The sequence below is a fragment of the Natator depressus genome, chromosome 5 (genome assembly GCF_965152275.1).
Source record: "Natator depressus isolate rNatDep1 chromosome 5, rNatDep2.hap1, whole genome shotgun sequence".
NCBI classification, from domain to species: Eukaryota; Metazoa; Chordata; order Testudines; family Cheloniidae; genus Natator; species Natator depressus.
The window spans coordinates 79,820,532-79,843,130 of record NC_134238.1 but is presented as its reverse complement, the minus strand read 5'-3'; the positions used below and the strand labels follow the sequence as shown (position 1 = coordinate 79,843,130).

The following is a 22,599-nucleotide window of genomic DNA, read 5'->3' as shown; positions in this document are numbered from 1 at the left end:
TTAAAATATATCTTATTTTATGTACAATTTGTCTGATTAACTTCAATGGTATTAGACAAATTTCCCCTCAGGATTGGCTTACATTTTGAGGTCTGTCTTTGCATGGAAAAGGGACAGAGACTTGTTGTTGTTTTGAAATCAGTGCTTAGGTCTCCGCAATCATTTGCTGGCATACTTTAAACTCATTGGAGCCAGTCTGATGTTAGTATTTAAATGTTAATAAGTTGGCAAATGAGAGTTTAAGTAACTAAACTTTGTTCTTTTGTAATAGATCTCAGCTAGGTAAATTCAGTAAACTACGTTTTATTTCTCCCCTTCTTTGGTTTTTTGGGCAGATTTTTTGCAACCAAGTTTCAAAAAGGTTAAAAGAATTTTTAACTGTCATGATCACTTCTGTTTTAGGATGTCATAAATCAGTTACCGCTTCTTCAAATCATTTCAAATTTGTTAGAAAAAATCCTACTACAGCTTCTGACCAGCCTACCAATTCTGAGGCCAACATTCCTTTATTCATTGCGTTTAGGTGAAGAGTGAGAGCAAAATTGGGTTTGTAATGGAAGCTCTTGTTTCAGACGTAGCTATGGAGTATGCTACGCTGGTTACACACCACAAAAAAGATAAGACCTGTATCTTAATGAGGTTACAATATCAATGTAGCTGTAATGTGATAATGGAGGATTACACACAATAGGGAAAAAGATAGGGTGAGGAAGGACAAGGGTTACAGCAACGAGATTATGTAGTTATTCAGCATATGCATGTGCATTTCTAAAAATGTGTTTTGAATAGATATTGACTTTCTCCTTTTAGCCATCACAGTAGAAGTGAATCTGAAGGAGGGATTTGAATGAAGAGAGAGTTATGGGTTGGTAGACCACAGTAGGGATTTAATTCCTTACATGAAGGGTGGCATGGAAGCATGGTACTGAAATGCCTCTGGAAGTGGCAGGCAAATGAAATACTAAGGCTCACATCATTAGTGGAGTAGATGGGACAGGAAGTGACTCAGCTTCAACAAATCTTGAATTCTTGACAAGTGCTGTCTTCCACTTCAGGGATTGGAGGAAATCAAACATACAAGAGAACAATAATACATTTCAGCTGCTGCCACAAAAGCCTGTTTAAATCAAAGCTGAGCAATTTGCTGAGCTTCTTTGCTATGTTGGAGTAGTTTAATATGGACTTATTCCTTATAATTATTTAATTGGGGTTGTTCCTCTTGTCTCTTTGTGAACTGTACTTTTTCATTTGTTCTCTCTAGATATTGATGAGTGTGTTGCACATCCTGGTGTCTGTGGCCCTGGGACCTGTTACAACACCCTAGGGAACTACACCTGCATCTGTCCTCCAGAATACATGCAGGTGAATCGAGGACACAATTGCATGGGTACGTAAAACTTGTTTACATGACATGCTGTAGTGATCAGAGCTGTTTTAGACCTCATCTGGCTGCTTAAAATCTTCCCTGCAAGAAGGCTGACTTTGAAAGCTTCCTTTAAGTGCCTTATCAGAACATTAAACTTAAATGATTGCAACTGCAATGCTTAAAAGCTCTTGAGACGATATCATCTTTTCTAACCTTTATTGCAAAACTGCCACATCAGATATCCATGAAAGAGTGTGGTGTTGTGTTCTCTAACAGAAGTCAGAGCTTTTCATTTTCACACATAATTTTTCGTATGTATATTTGGCTTCCAGCTGGTGAGTCTGCTAGGAAATGGGTCTTAAGAACAGCTATTTTTTTTTTTTAAGTTTCTTTGAAATTTTTCTCTCTTCTAAGGCATCCGTGACCAAATGGAGATGGAACTGTATCATCCTGAGCAAATACACTCATCTAAAGTAATAGGGAGACAAAGTATAATTTAATTAAGGTGATTTAATCTGTAGAAAAAGTTTTTTTTTTTAATGTATGCTGCTTGCACTCTCAGGGTCACTCTGAGTCAGAATTCATGAGTCACAGTGGCTAGGTCAATAGTTGAAGGGATTTGACTTTTGGCTGAACTACTTTGTTGGTTACTGCAATGGGCCACCTTCTTCTGGTGCACCCCCTCATGGCCTAGGGTCACCCTAAGGCAGCCTGCCTTAGTTTCCCCTTTTGGAATGTTAAAAAAAAAACTTCTCACAGGTTTTTTCTTGGTCAAAAATGCCCCTCTTTGGGGACAGGGTTTATTAATATAAAATTTTACTGTAGAGGCTGCGTGGTGAGCTTCATGGTCTGCAGAGAAAGTGACAAATAATTATCTTGTCTTGGACCCACCCACTGTCAACTCAGGCTTGATTTACCATGAAGGCAATGGAGCCTTCTGAACCGGTTTCGTACCGGACGTGGAATTTGTGCTGCAGCAGAATTTCAGTGGCATTTTAGAGACAGTCCACTATTTCAATGTGGGCAGCCACAAACTATGACTGCACAATGACTCAACTTCCTGGAGGTCTTCATGCTTTGAACCTCATTGATAAGAACACTGTGGCTTGGCTTGACTGGATTGCATATTCCAAATAAATATAAACAAACTAAAACTCAAAATCCCAAATCAAGTCAATTCATAAGCCCACCCAACACAAGGTTTCTCTTTCTCCTCCCAGGCCTCCATGCCTGGGGCAACTCCCTTGGTCTCGGGTCTTCCCTAAAGGAGCCTTTCCTCACTCCTGGAGGGACTACCACAGATTCCTGAACTTCTCCATTCATTGCAGTCACCTGCTGCCCTTTATAGGGAATTGTCTGATTCAACCCAAGTATACTTCATTCTGTCATCAGGGTTGGCTGACCCCAGTCCTCCAGCCCTTAAGGGAAGAACCACCCTGTTGCTGTTACCTTGTAACTCTGAGTGTTTTACCATGTAGATATGAGAAAGAGCTTTTGCTATAGAAGCTACAATGGAACCTCCTGTGAGAATGAACTGCCTTTCAATGTGACCAAGAGGATGTGCTGCTGCACGTACAATGTTGGCAAAGCCTGGAACAAGCCTTGTGAGCCATGTCCAACCCCAGGAACAGGTAAGACTTCCCCTAACAATCCTGTTACATTAACTTCCACATCATCTTAGCTCCCTCTCTGTATCAGTTAGTGTGAGTTTCAGTTAAGATTATGCCATTGTCCAAAGGGAATGCAGGAGTGATGCTATTCATGTTAGCTGCCACCAACAATACTTAATCTTCATGGGCTAGACTTGAGTTCAGGCATCTGCCATCATGATCCCAGGAACAGGGTGGCCATGGTTGAAAGTCTGACATGGTACAGTAATGGTGTTGGCACAAAGGAGCTGCAACCTCCCCTCTGACCTAAAGACAGTCAGTGTTGCCCAAATAATGAGCAGTGGTGGATGTGGCCAAGAGAGCTGGGTGATATGACAACTCCGTTCACCCTGGCTGAAGCCTCTTCCAGGGAGGTGCCTAGAGAGCTCATGACATGAATTAAAGATGTTCCTGTTGGCTGCAAGTGGGAGTGAGGGCAGGCAGCAACACCAGTATCTGACCTTCCTTGGGTGAGTTGTCCCCAAGGGAGTAGGAAGGTGTTGATTGCATCCCCCATCATTGGCAGAGTGAATCTGGCCTGGGGGCTACAAGGACCACACAAGGACCACAAGTTTTTGTTTTAGGTAGAATGGAGCACACTGCTGTGAATTTGTTAATTTTGGATCAGTTGTGTTCTTAATAATTGCCAAAGCACTCAGAGCCTTGTGTAGGCGCTTTTATGGACATAAATCTAATTATAATTGAAATTAAAATATGTGTATATAACAAATTGTAATATAAAAGCCACAAGGTACATGCCAAAAGGAATGTCATGAGCAGTGCCTTTTTTCCATGCATTTACGCTGCCATGTAGATAGCTGCAGAGTAAAGCTGCTGCATAAATTGCCACCCAGAAGGCTTGGAAGAGAGATATGGTCACGCAGTGACTGAGGTGGCCCAAGATGTAGATAATACGGTGATTTTTGGAAGAGGTGCTGCAAGAGCAGAGCCCCTACTCCAGTGGAGTAGCTGAGCTCAGCAATACTGGCACCTTCTCTAGCTATGGAACTGCTAAGGTCCACAGGTGAGGGACATTCTCTTGTAGACTGTTAAAATAGTGGCAGGGCAAGTTTGCTGTGGGGCTGGGCATGCTGTCTCCTCTCTTGTCTAACTTAGAGACTCTGCAGCTGGGAGTGTGCCACCCCTATGGTATTCCTATCTCCACCAGAGCACAGGCTCAGCTCTGGCAGAGTTTAGGAACTCCATAATGCAAGCTCCTCCACCTGCTTGGTTTTCACTTTAACAGTTTGTTGAGTGCAACCCACTTCTCAGGCATTCACCCACCATCCCAGACCTGACAGTCTGTAAACTCCCTCTCCCTGTCAGCTGCTGTTACATGTTCCCCTTGGAAGGAGAGGAGCTCAGAGCCAGCTTGTGGTCACAAGCTGAACAGTGAGACTTCTGTGAATGGGAGAGAGGGTAGTGGGGTGGAGGGCTCTCTGCTATGCAGAGCCTTACCACATAATTCTGGGAGCTGCATAACCTATGTCTAATGTGCATGAACAAGGGGCCTTGGTCATCTGTCTGCTTTGTGTATTATCTGATGTTATTTTCTCAGCACCCTGCAAAACTAGTAATCAAATAGAAAGACCATAGTGCATTTGTCAATGTGATAAACTCCCACCAGAATACCTTTTTCATCCCAGTGTATGGAATTTCAGGAAAAGTGCAGTTGAATGTTTTTTGCATCCCATGTTTTTCTGAAGCTCAAAATGAGGAAGGAACGACTTCCTGGATTACAACACCAGCAGGAAAATCATCAAACCTATAGTAATTCATGGAATGCATAAACAAACACCGACATTCAACAGTCGAGGAGAAGTCTCATAATGTACTGGGATAAAAATAATCACTTGTATAGCAAAAGACGCCTTTTATTATGTCATTGGTTTTGCCCCTAAATCAGTGATACTCAACCTGCAGTTGTAGTGCTGCATGCATCTTTAGTGGAGTCCATATAACTGAAGTGGTCTTTTTGTTTGCCTTGTCTACCACATGGCGAAGGACAGAATGATATCCAAATGGATCAGAACCGCTTGGGACACCCTGTCCTACAAGCAGCCAGGAAGGAGCAAAAAGGGACCGAAAGGAGAAACGCTTTCCTTCCTTCCTTCCTTTCAGTAAGCAGGAGTATGAAGAATGAAGAGAAGAACTCTTCTTCTAGCAACCAAATGTGCGAAATGAAAGCAAGCGTGAGAGATGAAATACTGTGTTACAGTCGCAGAAAGCCACTGCAATAAGATCATGATAATAATATAGTTTCACAGTGTCAGGATCGCATACATAGAGTATTTATGGCTGTGTGGACACCATTGAACAAGAAAGTGTCTCTGTAGCTGTTCTTAAATGCTCTTTAAAACCTCTCTGCCTGGGCAGTTCTGCAAATAGTTACAGAGTTAAAATATCTCTGTTTCAGGACTTTGCCTGGTTGGCTTTTCTCCTTTAGATGTTTTTGCCGCAGTTCAAGACATTTCTGAACCTCTAATTCCACTAAGGAAGGGGTTTGTGTGGGGGGGTATCAAACACAAATTCCAGTTGTAAATGGTTGAATAGCTACAGTTATTCTGAGATAATGAGTATGTTCTGAAATCTGGGTGTAGGCTGCACATCACAGAAGCAGAGGTTATGGTGCATTGACCGTAACCAGCTTGCTGGCTTCAGCCCAGTAACTCATTAAAAGTGTTGTTATGCTTTGATGAGAACTATATTGTTCCTCTCAATGAGCTCAGCCTTTACATCTTCTCTTTCTGAATAACTCTTATTTTTTTGTTTGTTTGACAGATAGTCTCACTGTCTCATGTATTTGAGTAACAAAGATTATACAGTTTAATGTTGCACATGCATGTGAATCACATCCATTAACATTAGACAGGCCTCTAACCTTCAAAAATAAATGCTCTTGTAAGTTTTTACCCTCTCCGCCACTTCTCATTTATGACCAAATTGTATCTGATTAGTTGGCTTATCATTTGAGGTATAAGTAAATCATGAGGGACTAGTTACTGTTAACTCTTGGATCTTACTGTCTTTATGAAATGTAATGTAGTAATAAATAGAGTATATGGTATTTGAAAATTACATACAAAAATCTAAATTTAAAAATGTTAAGGTTGCAAAGTCAAGCAATCAAAAGTTAGGAAATGCCAAAATTAAGGTTGCCTTTGCATATGCATTGTGAAAGTCTTTAACTATCCAATCACATACTATTTTTTCCTGCATTATGCCTGCTCTTGCCCTGTGCACACACAGTGCTTCCAGAGGCCCCCTAACAATCTATTAATTGTTTTCACTTTCAGATAGCTGGTCACCAGCAAAACATTTAGAAAAGCCAATTTCAACTGAAAGCTTAGGGCCAAATTAAGATTCCAAAAGGAGCTAACATGGCTGCCCCTGGGGCAGCCTTGATTTGTCCCAAAGTTTTCAGATGAAATTGGCTTTTCTAAATGTTTTGCTGATGATCAATTATCTGAAAGTGAAAATAATTAATAAAATTTAAGGCCACAAGGGGACCACTGTTAGGCTTCATGTATAGCACAGGCCATTGAATATCATCCAGTGACTTCTGCATGAAACCCCAAAACTTGTGATTGAACTTGAACATGGTAAAAATTTGAAAAGCATTGACATGACTGAGTCAATAGTACTAAGGCTTCTCAGTGCGTAAATGAGCATACATGACTTAGGTGCTTTTGCAAATTTAACCCTTTGTCTTTTAGAAACATACTACTTCTTGATTTAATGACTCCCAAGTGATGGAGAGTCCACCACATCCCATGGAAGGTTGTACTAATGGTTAATCAGCCTTAACTGCTGAAAATTATGCCTTATTTTCCCATAATGTTAGTAGAATGGAAACTTAACACCAGAAGCTATAAATCAGTTTTCATTTTAATGCTGATGTAATGACTGAAAGAAAAGTGTAGTAACATTTCAAAATTGAGTGTCAAATTTTGCCCTTAAATACATCGGGAAATGAATAGGAACTGTATGTTCACACCCCCGGGGCAGAATTCGGCGGTAACTATTCACACAGTAAAGTTATTTTGTCCCAGCTCTGCTATTTCACTGCAAGATGCACGAGGCTGCCAATATCAGTGTTTTACAGATTTGACATAGTGAGAGTGGCTTCTTGTTGTGCAAAACTACACATGTTGATCAAAATGGGTCCATTTTTCCGTTTTAAAAGTTCACCATGTATTGTGAAGGTTTTCTTATGAACATTGCTGTGCTGGTAAAGTCTTATTGACTCAGAGGGTTAATAAGAAATATTTTACTAACAGAGGAGGTATGCTGTCACACCCTGCACTAATTGATACCATTAAATGCTGGAAAAAAGCTTACTTACAAGTAACTGAATTAATCTAAATATATTGCCACTGCAGATCCACACTGTAGGATTTACATGCCTTGCCTTGAAAGCCATGGCTCAACAGATAGTAGTAAAAGCCATTAGGGTTATCTACATCCCTTATCCTCAAGATGTCCTGGAAGAGAGGGAGTAGTAGTCCCCTATCTCTCCCTGAGTTCCTTGCCATTTAAATTACAAAAATCTCTGAAGAGGAAAGGAGAATAGGAGAGACCAGTGTGGAGTGTTGGCCAGAGTTAATGTAGTCAATGAAAACTAGTTACTGTTAAGTTACCTTTAGTTTCCCTAGTAAAATTGCCTCTGTAGATCCTCAACTGTAGGAGATTAGAAAGTAGTAACAAATCTCAAGAAGTAGGCTGAGGAGTGCTACTTAAGCAGAAAATGAAGGCCTGCTCTCCCAAACTCAACATCTGATATAGCTTCAAATGGAGCAAATAATGATATGTAGAAGTGTGAATGAATTTCTGAGTGGTAGCTGCACTTATTGGCAAATTTGCTTTTAAATTTTACTTAGAAAAGCCGCAGTAGAATTGACTGGAAGTGCTCTTGGAAAGCTGAAGAAACTTAAAAAATAATTATTGAGGGACTGATACATATTCTTTACAAATGCATAATTTGTTTCATGTTTAGCGGAATTTAAGACCATATGTGGGAATATTCCTGGCTTCACCTTTGACATCCATACTGGCAAAGCTGTTGGTAAGTTTTACTAAATGTATTTTCAAGAGGTAATGTTTTGCCGCTTAGTGTTTCATAGCAATATAATAATACTGCTATGATCTCTGTATACCAACTGTATGTAATAAAACTCTAATTCCATCATAGAGTTCTGGTGACATCATAAATTGCAAGAGTATGTGGTTTGATCAGGTCACTAGAACTCATGTTTACTTGGATTTGTAATTAATGTTATTTTAATATAACAGTTGTATGAAAAATTCTCCCTTCCTGCAACTGGCATTTTACATGCTTCTCTCTCTCCCTTTGGAGCTGTATAACCTTCTGCATTTCTCTGCTACATCCTGACAATTTCAGAAAAGTGCAGAAAGTTAAGAATAAGATTTTTATTATATATCTCAGTTTTTATTAAGTATTTTTCTAGTGCCATGTCTTCTTATACTGCTATCATTTCATTTCCCTCTCCATCCCAGTATATGGTTACAACTGATACACTTTAAAAGAATAATTACCTATAAGAAACTTCCCTCTTGAGTTTCTTTGGGACTTTTCTGCATTCATAACACTTTATACACTAAAAACAGATATTTAATGTTCAGTGTTATCCCATTCCCGTATCTCTTTTCTTCCTTCTTCCAGCTTCCTAACTGATTGATTTAAATTTATAATCCAAATCTTGAACTTCTTTATTGAATATCATATAATTTATTTGCCCCATCATTCACAACAGCAGCATGTTTAGGGTTTTTTCTACACACACACACACACACATAATTTTTAATACATATATAATATATATTAAATGATGCTGAATAGCTGCAAGCAGAGTGAAATATAGAGAATCCATGGGGTACATCAAGCCATACAATACTCTGTGTGACAAATGTATATTCACTTTCAGATATTGATGAATGTAAGGAGATCCCAGGAATCTGTGCAAATGGCGTTTGCATTAACCAGATTGGCAGTTTCCGCTGTGAATGTCCCACAGGATTCAGCTACAATGACCTACTCTTGGTCTGTGAAGGTGATTTGAATGACAGTTTTTTTCTGTTTTGTCCGCACAAGCATGCTTATTGAAAAGGGGAGCATCAGGGCATAATTCCAATGCTATTATACCTTAGGAGGAACAAGTTGTGGGTATTCTTTCAATGGTTATCTCATAATGACCATAGGAGGCACTTGTCTTTAAAAAAACAAATGTATGTGCTAGCCAGTTTTTGACAGTTTTTGTTACATTGGTTTTGACGCAACCTGCTAAGTCTTAAACATGTTTCCTTAACAGTCCCTTCTCCTTTCTAGGCTAGGCATTGTTTTGTTTTCTTATTTACCTTTGTGAGTGAATTTAGCACTCCTGAATGTGAGGAATAACAGCACTCTCTTGAACATCACGCTTTTGCCAATGCATCTCATTTTTGATCTACTCTTCCAGTACTCTCCTAGGCAGAGACGTATTAGTCATATACAGTTGTGCAATGTTGTTATGACAATAAAACATGGGAATTAAAATTAGATCACTGTCATAATTTTCACTTTTGCCCTAACCTTGGATTTGAATTCAAGTCTGGAGGTGAAATCCTGCCTCTGTGGGAATTTTGCCATAGGCTTCAGAGGACTCAAGGTTTCACCCCATAAGATTAGAATACTAACACACTGCATCACTTTCCTAGTGTTTTAATTAAATTATTATTTTGTTTAATTATATAAAGTTACATAGGTATATTTATTTACCCAGATATTAATTTTATTTATTTATTTATCTACACAGACTTTTACAGTTCCACTGTCAGCACAATGCAGAGGGGTATTAATTTAGATGGAATATACAGCCCCAAAGAGTCAAAGATGGTAACTTGGTTGTGGAAACTGTTTAATGTTAAAAAGTTTTAAACAAGGTTTAGGGTTTGGTACACAGAGACCGTAGACTGCTTAGTTCGATAGCAAACACACAGGTCAGAACATGTCTCAGGATTAGGATGAAGAAGATCTGGGCTCTGAAGTGATGGGAGAGAGAGGGGGGCAGCCATGATGGGGCATCCTTCCCCTTCTCTTGTCTTTTCATCAGCCAGTGTCACAGTAACCAACTTTTCTCCCCCGTCTTTTTTTTTTTTTTTTTTTTAAAGGGTCCATCCCCTCGTTATTTTGTTTACCAGTTAGGCCTAATTTATAACACATCAGTTTTGCTTCATTGATTTCCAGTTCCAGGCTTTTTTTGTTTACCAAGCATGATTTTAACACATTCCTTGAGTTATATCGGTAGGTCTTTTTGTTTTGCTTTTGTACCTTTTTCATCATAGGTTTTGTTGTTTATAGGTTGTTGTGACATTTTATGAACTTTCATTTACTTTACAATTGAGCTCACAATTAGGGCAAATTTGCAGACCAAATTATTGCAACATAATCCCTTTTTTATGAACCAGTTCCACATCAGGTCAGACTTTGGTTCATAAAATTTCAATTATAAACAAGAATCTTATTTTACTTTGAGCATATACAGGGGAGAAAAGGCACTTGGTTATATTTTAAATTGCAAATATTGCAATTTTTTATTTTAAAACTGGAATTTACACATTTTATTTAATTAAATATTACAAAAATTACAGTAAAACCTTTCAGATATTAACTAAGCTAAAAACTTGCAACTTTATAGCTAAAACAAAACTTAGATCTGGTGCTGTTATATGTTTTAAGATGTTTAAAAACAAACTGGCTTTTATTACTTTTTTGGCTGTATGCCCAGAATGGGTTAAGATGGAAAAAACTTTCTTTCCTCACCCCCCCCCCCCCCCCGGTTACACAGTTAAAACTATTTAAAGCTGCACATTTACACAACTGTAAAAAATTTAATGCACGAGTGGTTAAACTTGCTTATTTGGGGAAAAACTTTACCCCGATGGCATGTTTACCTAAGTATGTTGCCTTTTTAAAAAAGAAGCAACAAAATGATGTCTTTGGAACTGCTTTTGCATTCATGAGCCTTTTGCAATGCCCAAGGGTGGTAAAAATTTGCAGGCATTTTTAGACTATGACAGACCCTGCCCACCTGCTTCATCAACATTTGTGAGGACAACATGGCCATTGTGGCTAGTTACCCCAATAAGGGGATCTAACCTGTAAACACTAGCATTGTCCTATCTTACATGCACAAAACATCAATAATAATTACTGACATTAAAAACTAAACAGGAAAAATAATTGCAAAACCCAAAACAATCACAAGAAGGTTTGGTTCTGCAAAACTCCTTGTTTTGAGGGGCTTCTTGAAATTTAATTCACAATCAGTGCAGTAGCAGCGCTGAATTAAGCTGGCATTCTGCTAACAGGAGGGTTACCCAAGATGTACTTTCAGTAAAAATTGCTAGACTACAACTACGCTTCATTTTTGCCTCTTTTAAAAAATGCCTTTACATTAAATCCTTTGAAGTTTTTACCATTTACAAAAACTACAACCCCTAAATTAAAAGAAAAAGGGAAAACAAAACAAAGCACTTGTAAAAAGGTTAAAAAATGAAGTGCTATAAAACAATTGAATAACCCTTTAAAAAAAAAAACAGATTAAAAGCATGCAAAGCAAACTGTTAAATTACATTCTGATACTACTGGGGTTTTCCTCTAGTTTAAGGCTGATTTTTTAAAACACATTTTTGACAATTTAAGTTGTTATACTGTAAAAATATGGCTTTTATCCAAAATTGGCAAACCTTTTTCTTTCCCTGCTGCCCCACGTTTTGTACACCCTTTGCAATGTACACACGCTTTCTCATAAGGGTTTTTTAAACACACTGTTTAACTTCTGCATTGTGTCAAGAACTTACCAGTTTTTTTTACACATTTTAAATTCCCAGTTTTGTTTATAAACCCTTGTTTTTTAAACCAACTTTAAAACAATTGTCTTTTTGCCAAGTTGCCAGCTTTTTGAGTACGTATTAACCCTTTAGACTCACCCAGGGACATAAAATGTATTAATTTAGATGGACTCTATGGACCCAAAGAGTCAAAAGTGTTAACATGACTTTTAAACTGTTCAGCATTAAACAGTTTTTAAAAAGGTTAGGGTTTGGCATACTGACATTAGTCTGCTTAGTACCATGGCAAACACACCATTAAAAATCATTTTAACCTTATCTTAAAGATACAGAAAAGACAGAAGAACAACTAAAGAAATGTAATGTGTTAAATAAGGCTTTTAGTTTATTAACACACTTTGGGATATTTTCCCTTTATCTGGAGAGAGTTGTTAAAAAGAAAAAAAATCCTTGTTTGACTGGGTTTTTTTAAGATGGCATTGAAGATGGTAATAACTGTCCTTTTGTGGGGAAAAGAGAAATACTTAGTTAAAATGGGCTGGACATGTTGTTGCTATTGTTGTTAAAGTCAGATTCCATTTCCTAAGAAGATAAAACAAGACAAATATACATGAAAGGGGAGCGAAAAGAACAACAAAGAGAAAATGCAGCCACTGTCTACTGTGGTTGACTTTCACAGTTTCACTTACAACCTTACCACTGGAAAAGCACAGGCACCACATATGGTCTTATCAGCCACTCCCTGACCTAGCAAACTTGTACCAGAATTGGGCTGCTTGGGGCACTGCTTTTTGCTGCTTCTCTATGGGCACAGATATCAGTTGTGTTAAAAGATATACAGTCCTGACCAACTAAGCCAGTCTCCTATTAGACAAAAGGAACAAGGAGAGAGAGTGATGAAAGAGAAGCCATAAGGTATAGAAGGAAAAGGACTTTGGGGTGAGGGAGGGAGGACAGGCAAAGGACAGACAGTCTCACATGCCAGATGCTGTCTGAGATTTAGCTGGAGGTTCGGTGTCATCTGGGTGTCTCTTTCTGGCCCGGGCTGATCAGGACATCTCTCAGGATTAGGTTGAATCCGATCTGAGGTCTCAGGAGATGGTGAGGATAGCAGCCATGATAATGAAGCTTGCTCCAGTTGCCAATTTTTCTCCCCAAATCATTTTTTTAAGGACCCAAAAAGGGATTGGTGGGTGGAATAGCCCATCCCCTTATTACTTTGTTTATTAATTAGGCCTAATTTCAGTTGATTGATTTTCAGTTCTGCACTTTTTTTGTTTACCAGTTTTTTACGTAGTCCCTGAGTTATATTAGTAGGCGTTTTTGTTTGGAGTAATGTAGTCTTTTTGATTTGCTTTTGCACCTTTTTTCATTAACATATGTTGTTATAGGTTATTGTAATATGTCTTGAATTTTTACTTTTTATAGTTAAGCTTACAATTAGGGTAAATTTGTAGGCCCAATTATTGCAACAGGGCTTAGATCCATAAGGTCTGATTCTTTCCTAACCCTGGTTTTTCATTGTTGGAATTCACTTAACTTCAGTTCATTCTATTGACTGGCTTACACTGGTGCAACTGAGAGGAAATTCAGGATCAGAATCTCCATTCTCCATGTTATCCTTCCGTGGCACTAAAAATATCTGCGCTCTAGACCAAATAAATATATTGTGGCACTTGACATTTGAATTAGGATTCTTTATGTTTCAGATATTGATGAGTGTAGCAATGGAGACAATCTCTGTCAGCGAAACGCAGACTGTATCAACAGTCCTGGGAGTTACCGCTGTGAATGTGCTGCAGGTTTCAAACTTTCACCTAATGGTGCCTGTATTGGTAAGAAATCAGTTGATTCCACTGCTTTGCTTGAATCCATTTGTACCTATCACATTTACATGTTTCCTGTCAAGATGCAAGAGAAACTTTTTTTTTTTTTTTTTTTAGTTTGCTTGTCAAAACTATGTAAAAACTTTACGCTCTAGCCATATTTCTCTGTTCATAATAAGAAGAAACTCCATGAGATTTTAAAACAACTTTCTTGAGGTCAAGCTATTGCTAGAATATGTTTGAGACCTCAAAATGTATCGACAAAGGAAAGTTCCTATAAAACCAGTTTTGTAATGATTCCGTTTTGGTTATGAATAATTCTGAGCATGATTTAAATAATTTACTAACTTTGTAAAAACATGTTTGTGAAAAATGAATGATAAAAATGTATGTCACGTGTTTTATATTTTTGTTATAGATCGCAACGAATGTTTGGAAATTCCTAATGTTTGCAGTCATGGCATGTGTGTGGACATGCAGGGAGGTTACCAGTGCATCTGTCATAATGGTTTTAAGGCATCCCAAGACGAAACCATGTGCATGGGTATGGAAGGGATATGCTTTGAGTTCTAGACAATGGAATGTATCTAGAATTTGAATCGTATTAGGAGGTTATATTTCTATTAAAGTACTGATTTCATATATTAAGTATCAATGAGACAAATTAGAATTTCCTTTAAGAAAGTGCTCTGAAGTAAAATATGCTTGATCCTTGTTTCTTCTTCAGGGCTACACATCACTGAATAAAATATAAAATCAGTGTTCATAAAGATATGTGATGATGAAGTCTTCATACTGAAGGGCACTTAATATGATTAAATCCCTATTCTTATTGTGCTCATATGGTGATGTGAAAGAGATGTCACTAAGATACATAAATCACAGAACCAAAGGTTCTTGTCCTTGACCATTTGGTCTGTTTGGATTTTTAAAATTGTAGACATTACATTATTATGAAAAGGTAATGCATGTATGCAGCTCCCTTTGTGTCACTTTTTGGTTAATGCTTTGAGAAAACAGCCAAATATAGCTTCTGCAGCTTTTGTAAATAAGCCTCGTGTAAATTCTGGCTCTAACTAGGAGTTCAGTGTCCCTCTGGAAATATAGGAAGTGTTCCAATTTTCTTATTATACAAATATTGGAAACTTCTTCATATGCTGCTGTGTCCTTGTGTATCTTCCTTTTCTCAATTTTTTCAGTTGAATCACATTCAAATTATTTGTGCAGGGTACTTGGCAACTGACTTGTTCTAAGTCCAAATATCCAAACTTTGATTATTTAAAAAAAGTAACAGTAACCTTTTTCATAACTCTCATAACTTTAAACTAACAGTTTTTAAGGTTTCAAACATAAATCCTGAAAACAATTGCATATGGTAAAAATATCCCTATGATCCTGCCAAGTTTTACAAAAAATTTCAAGTCTCACTTTCCACATTACAAAAAATAAATTTAAAAATTCTGCAAAATAATCATGAAAACTGCCATTTTTTCTTAAAAATACACTAGAAACTAATACTTGAATAAAGAACCTTTACAAGACCCTTTTGTGTGCATACCACATTAACAAACAACTGGGAAGACAAGTTCTTGTCTACAAATTTATTTGTCTTTGCAGATGTTGATGAATGTGAACGCCATCCATGTGGAAATGGAACTTGTAAAAACACAGTTGGATCATATAACTGCCTGTGTTACCCAGGATTTGAGCTCACTCATAATAATGACTGTATGGGTAAGTACTTTAATTTCATTGCTGCTGCTATGGTGTCACATGGGGATGTATTTAAAGAAACTTAAAAAAACCCTAAACCATAGTCAGAACTGATCAGGGTACTAGCAAAGGTAAGGAAGTACAGAAAATGATACTGTTACCTCCTTTGTGCACTTCTGTAGATAACACTTTCTCAACAAATCATTATTTTGGATATCATTGAAAGAATTTTCTTGTGTCATTCTTTAAAAAGATGCAAGCCCTGACTCTTTGGCGCACTGGGACTGCTTTGTTCTGGTCCGATAGTGCAAAGCAGTCCCAGCCACTGGAGGATTCCTCTATGTTGAGAAACCTTCGAGTAGTGCTGCCATAGTGGCTTTTGTGCCATCCGCCTCTTGGCTTCTGGAAAGGAGGCATGACTGATATTCCCTTACACTCAACTGATCCCCAACTGCTGTGACGGTCCCTGGGGGCCATTGGCAGCCAGCATAAATCACATCAGGGACTGGTCCAGCATCTTCAGGGGTTGCAAATATGGCTCAAAGTGTCTCTTGCCTCACTCCCACTGGAGACTTGTGCTGAGCATTCTTCAGCTATAGCAATGATTCAGGGCCATTGCTGAAAATGATACTTCATCCCAAGTTGTATGGCACTGTTCCTTATTTACAATACAGGATTTACAATTGGGTGTTTGCCCAATGCATTAATAACATCTAAATAAGTGGTTCTCAGTAGTCCCTTGCGTCCCAGTCAGCACACAGCTGCGGCCCATGTGACGTTCTCAGGGCTGTAAATAGGGTGAGGTGGGAGGGGGACCTGACCTGAGTGCAGAGCCAGCAAGGGGTACAAAAATGGGTGGCACAGGATCAGGCCCAGTGGTATCAGCCCCGACCCCAGCAGGATCCGGCCCAGAAGCATTGGCAGGAGACCAGGATGCTCAGCACCCCCCTACTCTGCAAGATCCAGTGACCTCAGCTGGAGCAGGCTCCCTGGCACCAGGTCTGCAGTGGCAGGTGGACAGGGTGGATTGCACAGCTGAGCTATGTGTCAGAGTACAGGCGCAGAGTGGGTGGTACAGGGGTGGGAGTGCTAGGGCTGTGGGGGTCGCAGGCAGGGTCTGGGGCAAGGGGTGGGAGTGCAGGGAGTTAGAGATGTGGGAGAGGGTGCAGCTGGTGCATGGGGGACAGACTGCAGGTGGGAGGACTGGTGGCTGGGGGCAGTCCTTGGGGGAGATAGATGCTGGGGGCAGTTGCTGGGTGGGGGGGGCTGGATGCTGGAGGAGCAGTCCCTGGGAGGGGTATTCTGCCCTGGAGAGGGCACCCTGTCTCTACAGGGCAGGCACGTTTGCCAGCCCAGTGTTGGGGGCAGGGTCTGAATGCTGGGGGAGCAGTCCCTGGGGGTGGGGGGCGGGGGAGAGGGCTGGATAAATCCAGGGCAGTCCCAGGCTGTGAGGGCACCCTGCACTGGGCAGTGCTCTCCATCTTTGCAGGCAGGCTCTGGGAGTATGCCCTCTGGGCACTCAGACCAGCTCTGTGGAAGTGAGGGTGGCAGTACACCATGCCATGCTACCCTTAGAGTAAATTAATTAATTTTAACAGTGAATGTTTTGACTTATTTTGCTAAATTAAAATGCTCTTGGTAGACATTTGTCAGTCTTGAAAGAAAGGTACTATATCTATTTGAATCATATTGCTGTCTTATAACAAATACGAAACCTTGTTTTTTTGTAGATGTACAGGTAGTATATATATTGTGTGGATGCGGCCCACATAACACACAGAGAGCTGCATGTGTGTCCCACAATGTTAAATAGGTTGAGAACCAGTGATTCGAATAAATAATTTTCTTCTTACAATTGTGGTTTTTCTAAGTTAGCTCACTTCGGTACCTCTTTTCATTCATGTTGATATATTGCAAAAGTGCTCATGATATCACTGTCTACAAGTTAATTTTTTTCTTTTTGCTTAAGTCACAGAGCGTTCTTCTGGAAACTTGGGTTCTGGACCCCTTATTATTAATTAATTATTATTATTATTATTATTAAGACTTCCTCCCCTCCCTTTATACTTCCCACCTCTAGACTAATAGCTTGTCACTAGCCCACCTCAGATTTTCATAGCTGAACTTCCATGCCAGTGTGAAAGAGTGAGTGTCCTCAGTATTAGGGAAAGAGGGAAACACCAGTATCAAGGAAGCAGTCTCTATTGGCCTCCCGAACTCTCTTGCCCTCCCAAGATTACTTCATCTACCCACAGTCACTGAACCCATTTTTTTATTTTCCACTGCATGCATCCAATGAAGTGGGTTTTAGCCCACGAAAGCTTATGCTCAAATAAATGTTAGTCTCTAAGGTGCCACAAGTACTCCTCATTCTTTTTACAGTCACCACTGTTTCCAGAGTACAGCTAAGCTTTTGATAGTTTTCTATAACTGTGGTTCCTGGATCATCTTTTTTAAGAGGGAGATTAAAGCCTTCCGGGACTGGAGAACAGAGTAGGTCGGTTGACATCCTCTCCTCTAAGGGGAAAATAAGAGCCTTCACACAGGCTGAACAGGGGGGAAAAAAGTCTTTAAATTCCTTCCAACTCCTGGAGAGAACCAAAACACAGTCTATAAATCATTTTTACATCCTTTTCTCCTCCAGCAGAGGGGAAAAAAGCAAAACTTGCTGCACATGGGCAACAGAATGCAGCTTTAAACAGAAGAAAATCTACAGCACTGAACTGAAGCCCCTTCCTTTTGTGTGGCAGAATGGCTGTTGATCCACTCCCAGTAGCCCCAGCAGCTGTCCTCCTCTCTCATAATGGCTCCATGCTGTTTTCAAGGAGGCTAACAAGCTCAAGTTGATTCATAGCCCGGGGTCATTCATTACTATTCGCCTTCCTGCCCCGGAGCCCATAGCATTCTCCCTCAGCCATGCCCCTGCCCACTGAAGGACAGCATAGCTCATCACAAGGAGATAATAACCAATTACAAATATCTGAATGGAGTAAATAGCATGGAAAGAGAAGAATGGTTCATGAGCTGTAACCAGTAACACAGAAATTGCCATACTGCATCAAATCAGTGTTCCATTTAGTTCAGTATTCTGTTATCAACAGAAACCAGTATGAGATTGTTTCAGAGGATGGTTGAAACCTCTGCAGTAAGCTATAAGGATTATATACCTGATAGAAGAGTGTTTAATCTTCAAGTCTCAAATTAAAATATTTTTAAATAACAAAGCATAAGTTGTCTCTAAACCAACTAGAATTAACAGCTAGCATCTTATTCTACCTGACACACACACTTTTCCTTCCATCCACCCCATACTTTCCCATCTGCACTGTCCTTGTTCACGTGTCTTTTTAAATCTATGTTACTAAAATGGCTCTGTAGAGCTAATTGGGCATTTCCAGTGCTCAGTCTCCCACTTGTTATGGTCTCCTGAACTACAGAATCAGCTTGCAGGACGCAGGATGATTCAGTGCTGTCTGCAATATACATTTTCAAAAATGTGAAAAATAATAAAACAAGTTCAGTGAAAACCTGAGCACATCTAAAACGCCACATGAAATCCAAAATGCCCCATGTAACATTTTCTTCTCTGTGCCTGAAGTTAGTATCACACAAAGAGTCACTTGGCAGCAACTGAACATCTCCAGATGCAGTAGCTGATGTAATGCTACAAGTTTAAAAATTGTAATACCCTATAAAAGGGGGTGTTGTTTAAATAGAACATATGCCTTAATGTACTGAAGTGAGAGTTACTTTCCACTAGCTGTCAACTGTTCCCTTGCTGCTCAGGATTTGTCTCTTCCATGGAATTATATATTGCAACTTTAGTGTGTTTATACCATACTGTATATACTGTGTCTGCATATACATTCTAACTGTTAGACCTCTTGGAAAGGCTCAGCCTCTCTTGTTTATTTACAGATATTGATGAGTGCAGTTCCTTCTTTGGTCAGGTGTGCAGAAATGGACAATGTTTTAATGAAATTGGTTCGTTCAAATGTTTATGTAATGAAGGATATGAACTTACTCCAGATGGCAAGAATTGCATTGGTATGTACTAAACCAACCAGAGATTCCAAACTTCCCTGACTTGAAATAATCAAACTGTTGGCCCCATTTAGAAGTAAATATTACAATCTGAATAGCTAAGATAGAATACTGAGAACAAAAGACTTACATTAAGAAAATTGGTGGCAAAAGTGTGAGGGTTTAGAATAATGTCATTTGTTTTCCTTTCCCGAGCTCGCTTAAGTCGATGAAGTCAGGAAAGAACCTATAGGCTCATAAAAGACAACCCTCTGGCTTACATCTCTGTTGTGGATGACAATAATATCAGCCATTGTTACATAAACATAAATAATTCACTGTTGCATTAATTTCAAAATTTCCACATCCTTATATATTCAATTTATTCTTTTAAGATACTAATGAGTGTATGGCACTTCCTGGTGCATGCTTTCCTGGTACTTGTCAGAACTTGGAAGGGTCATTCAGATGCATCTGCCCACCAGGATATGAAGTGAAAAGTGAAAGCTGTATTGGTAAGGCTGTTACTGTTACTTCTGAATGATTTACCAATATAGTAGACGATCTGGTGCAGACTTGATGAAAAAATGTAAATATTGATGATGAAAAGCCTCTTCTATTTTAGCAAGTCATAATGACAAGGAATAAGCAGCAGTCATCAGCAGTTGTCCTTCTAGCCAGCAGGCAAGATATTATGAGCTGTAGTGAGAGAAAAGGATGTAAGGACTCAATGTTTTTCATTAATCCAAATTAAAAAATATTTTGTCTAATGCTCAAAGAATTTCCAGTCTTTCTTTCTTTTCCTAATCTTTTTTCCAAATGAAAAAAGAGAGACTATCTACTGAATATATACACTGATTACAAAAATTATAATTTTTGGCAAGCAGTGCATTAAACGGCAATTCGAAGTATCTCGTATCGTAGAATTGTGACGTTTAAAAATCTTAATAAAACTATTGAGCTACTTTTCCCTATGGAAACAGAGTTTTCTAAATCAGTTTCTCCTAACAGATGTTTTCTGTTTTTGAGTCTTACAGCCCGTGGGAGCATGTGCATCAAGATTTCAATCCCAAATTCATAGCAGAGATGGTGAAACAGATCTTTGTTTCAGTTTTAGAAGAATAACTTTGAGAATGCTGTTGAAAATCAGTTCAACGCTTTAACGTCACCTTTCTTTTCTTGTTTTGTGGAGGAGAAATACAGAACTCTGCTCCAGTGCAGCAGCGAATTGAAACCATAGTTACCAAATTAGAAACAATACCCAAACAAGTTCAGTCCTCATCAGGAAAACTAAGAAGAGGGCTAGCATGAACCTAAAAGTAAATTTGTGTGTGTGTATATATATATATATATATATATATTAAAATTGATCCTACAGTATCCTTACTGAAAGTCTTACTCAGGGAGAATGCCTACTGTAGTCAGTGGGAGACTTGCTCAAGTAAAGACTGAAGAAAACCTCTGTTCATACTTCAAGATTTGGTCTGTAACAATTTAATCTATCTAAATCTAGGAACAGAGGCAGATCTCAAAGACACTGTAGATTTTCCTCTTTTAAAAGTATGATATATTTTCTAAGATCACAAGTTTTTCATGCAAGTATCATTCTACATTGTTCAGTTTGCCTGCTGACTTTGCAGCTCCTTTTGGCTGCTGCTGCCTATATTAACAACTGAGTTTAAGATTAATCCAAATCACCTACAGTTATAAAGTCCTTCTAAGTGAAAGTTGTTGCGTCCCCAGGAATATCACTGTTTAAGACCATGTTTAATTTCCTCTTGTATGTTTTTAGACAACACCACAGTAAAAGTGTAAAATATTCCCTTTAATCAACTTTCAGTTCCAACAAAAAACAGAATTGCATATTCCTACTTTCTTCATCCTGCCGTGTTAAAAAAATTCTATTAATATTTTTTGCTTGATATCGTGTCATTTTTATTAATATTTTGACTAATATCACAATATTTTGTAATCAGTTTATTTTATGTTACTTTTCTAATGTGCAGCCTTCTTTGTAATGCTCTGTTACTGTATTTGAAATTTGTTCATTATTGCTAAATTCAACTCATTTACACCTGTGCAACTAGAGTTCGATGTGTGAGTGAAGGCAGCGTTACTCCTGGGGGGGTTCTGTACCAAACAATTACAAATTCTGCAAAATTCTGCAGATTTTATTTGTCAAAATAATGCAATACAATCACACCAGTTTCAATTGTTTTGGTAAGTTTTTTTGAACTACAATACAGACAAAATGTCACAATAACTATTCAGTATTTCCTAAACACATGAAAGTTAAGTTACAAATACTTAGTAACTAGTACCCTCCATTCCAGTTATAATCCTGGATTTTCATTTAAATTACATTAGAGAACACCAAACAGAAAAAAAAAAAAAGTAGAATGTCATTTTAAATTGCTCAGACTTTCACACATGAAAGTCATACGGTTTTGCTAATCGTTGTCCTGGACCTAGCTGGGTACTTTGAGAAATGCTTGGTTCTGATTGTCCTGACATTAGCTTGGTAAATGTTCTATTTGCCCTCAAAAGTCTTTTTTTTTTAAATGGGTAAGTAAAAATCTAACCCCATTGCACCACTTTGACACAGGAAAAAAGTGAGAAAGTACATAGATCTTCCTAGCTGATTCCCTTACTGTCATTTATAAGGCTTTACATCACTCTCGCAATGTAGGGCCTTAAAACTTCTACAAGTTTTTATGCTCCTGGGGGAATTGACTGAGAATGGGAACAGTTAACTAACAATAGAATAATTAACAGTGTTACTATGCAGACAGGTTGCTACATTTCTCCCTCAGAGAATGAGATCAATTAACCATCAACAGCAACATTAATAATGTTTTTTTTAACAAAAGCTATTTTCTTTAACTTATAAACAAACAATTTTCAGTAACATGATACTAATATTTAATTGTTTTTTCAATTCTCAAGAAGTTACATTTTACTAGGCAGGCAGACTGCTACACTTCTACCTCCGGGACAGAGCCTTCCTCCTGGATACCCTCCTCCGCACCCTGGAGCCACAGTATCAAGAGAGAGGGACAGTCTCTCTCTCACTTGTTGGCCAGGCCTGCCCCCTGACGGTGATAGTCTCCCCCGCAGTCAGGCATGCGAGTCCCCCTCCTCCCACAGTGATTTGCATCTCTGAAGCTGCTCC

The 22,599-nt window shown here is 38.7% G+C and overlaps 1 protein-coding gene across 1 annotated transcript in view; it reads left to right on the top strand.

The window, feature by feature from the left end:
* FBN2 (fibrillin 2) overlaps nucleotides 1–22,599 on the top strand; it is a 247,755-nt gene that overhangs the window by 177,202 nt on the left and 47,954 nt on the right. The window contains exons 40-48 of the mRNA XM_074953067.1: nucleotides 1,262–1,387; nucleotides 2,845–2,997; nucleotides 8,012–8,080; nucleotides 8,961–9,086; nucleotides 13,575–13,700; nucleotides 14,110–14,235; nucleotides 15,309–15,425; nucleotides 19,323–19,451; nucleotides 19,823–19,942. Of these exons, the coding sequence (XP_074809168.1) occupies nucleotides 1,262–1,387; nucleotides 2,845–2,997; nucleotides 8,012–8,080; nucleotides 8,961–9,086; nucleotides 13,575–13,700; nucleotides 14,110–14,235; nucleotides 15,309–15,425; nucleotides 19,323–19,451; nucleotides 19,823–19,942 (1,092 nt within the window). The remainder of the gene's footprint in view (nucleotides 1–1,261; nucleotides 1,388–2,844; nucleotides 2,998–8,011; nucleotides 8,081–8,960; nucleotides 9,087–13,574; nucleotides 13,701–14,109; nucleotides 14,236–15,308; nucleotides 15,426–19,322; nucleotides 19,452–19,822; nucleotides 19,943–22,599) is intronic.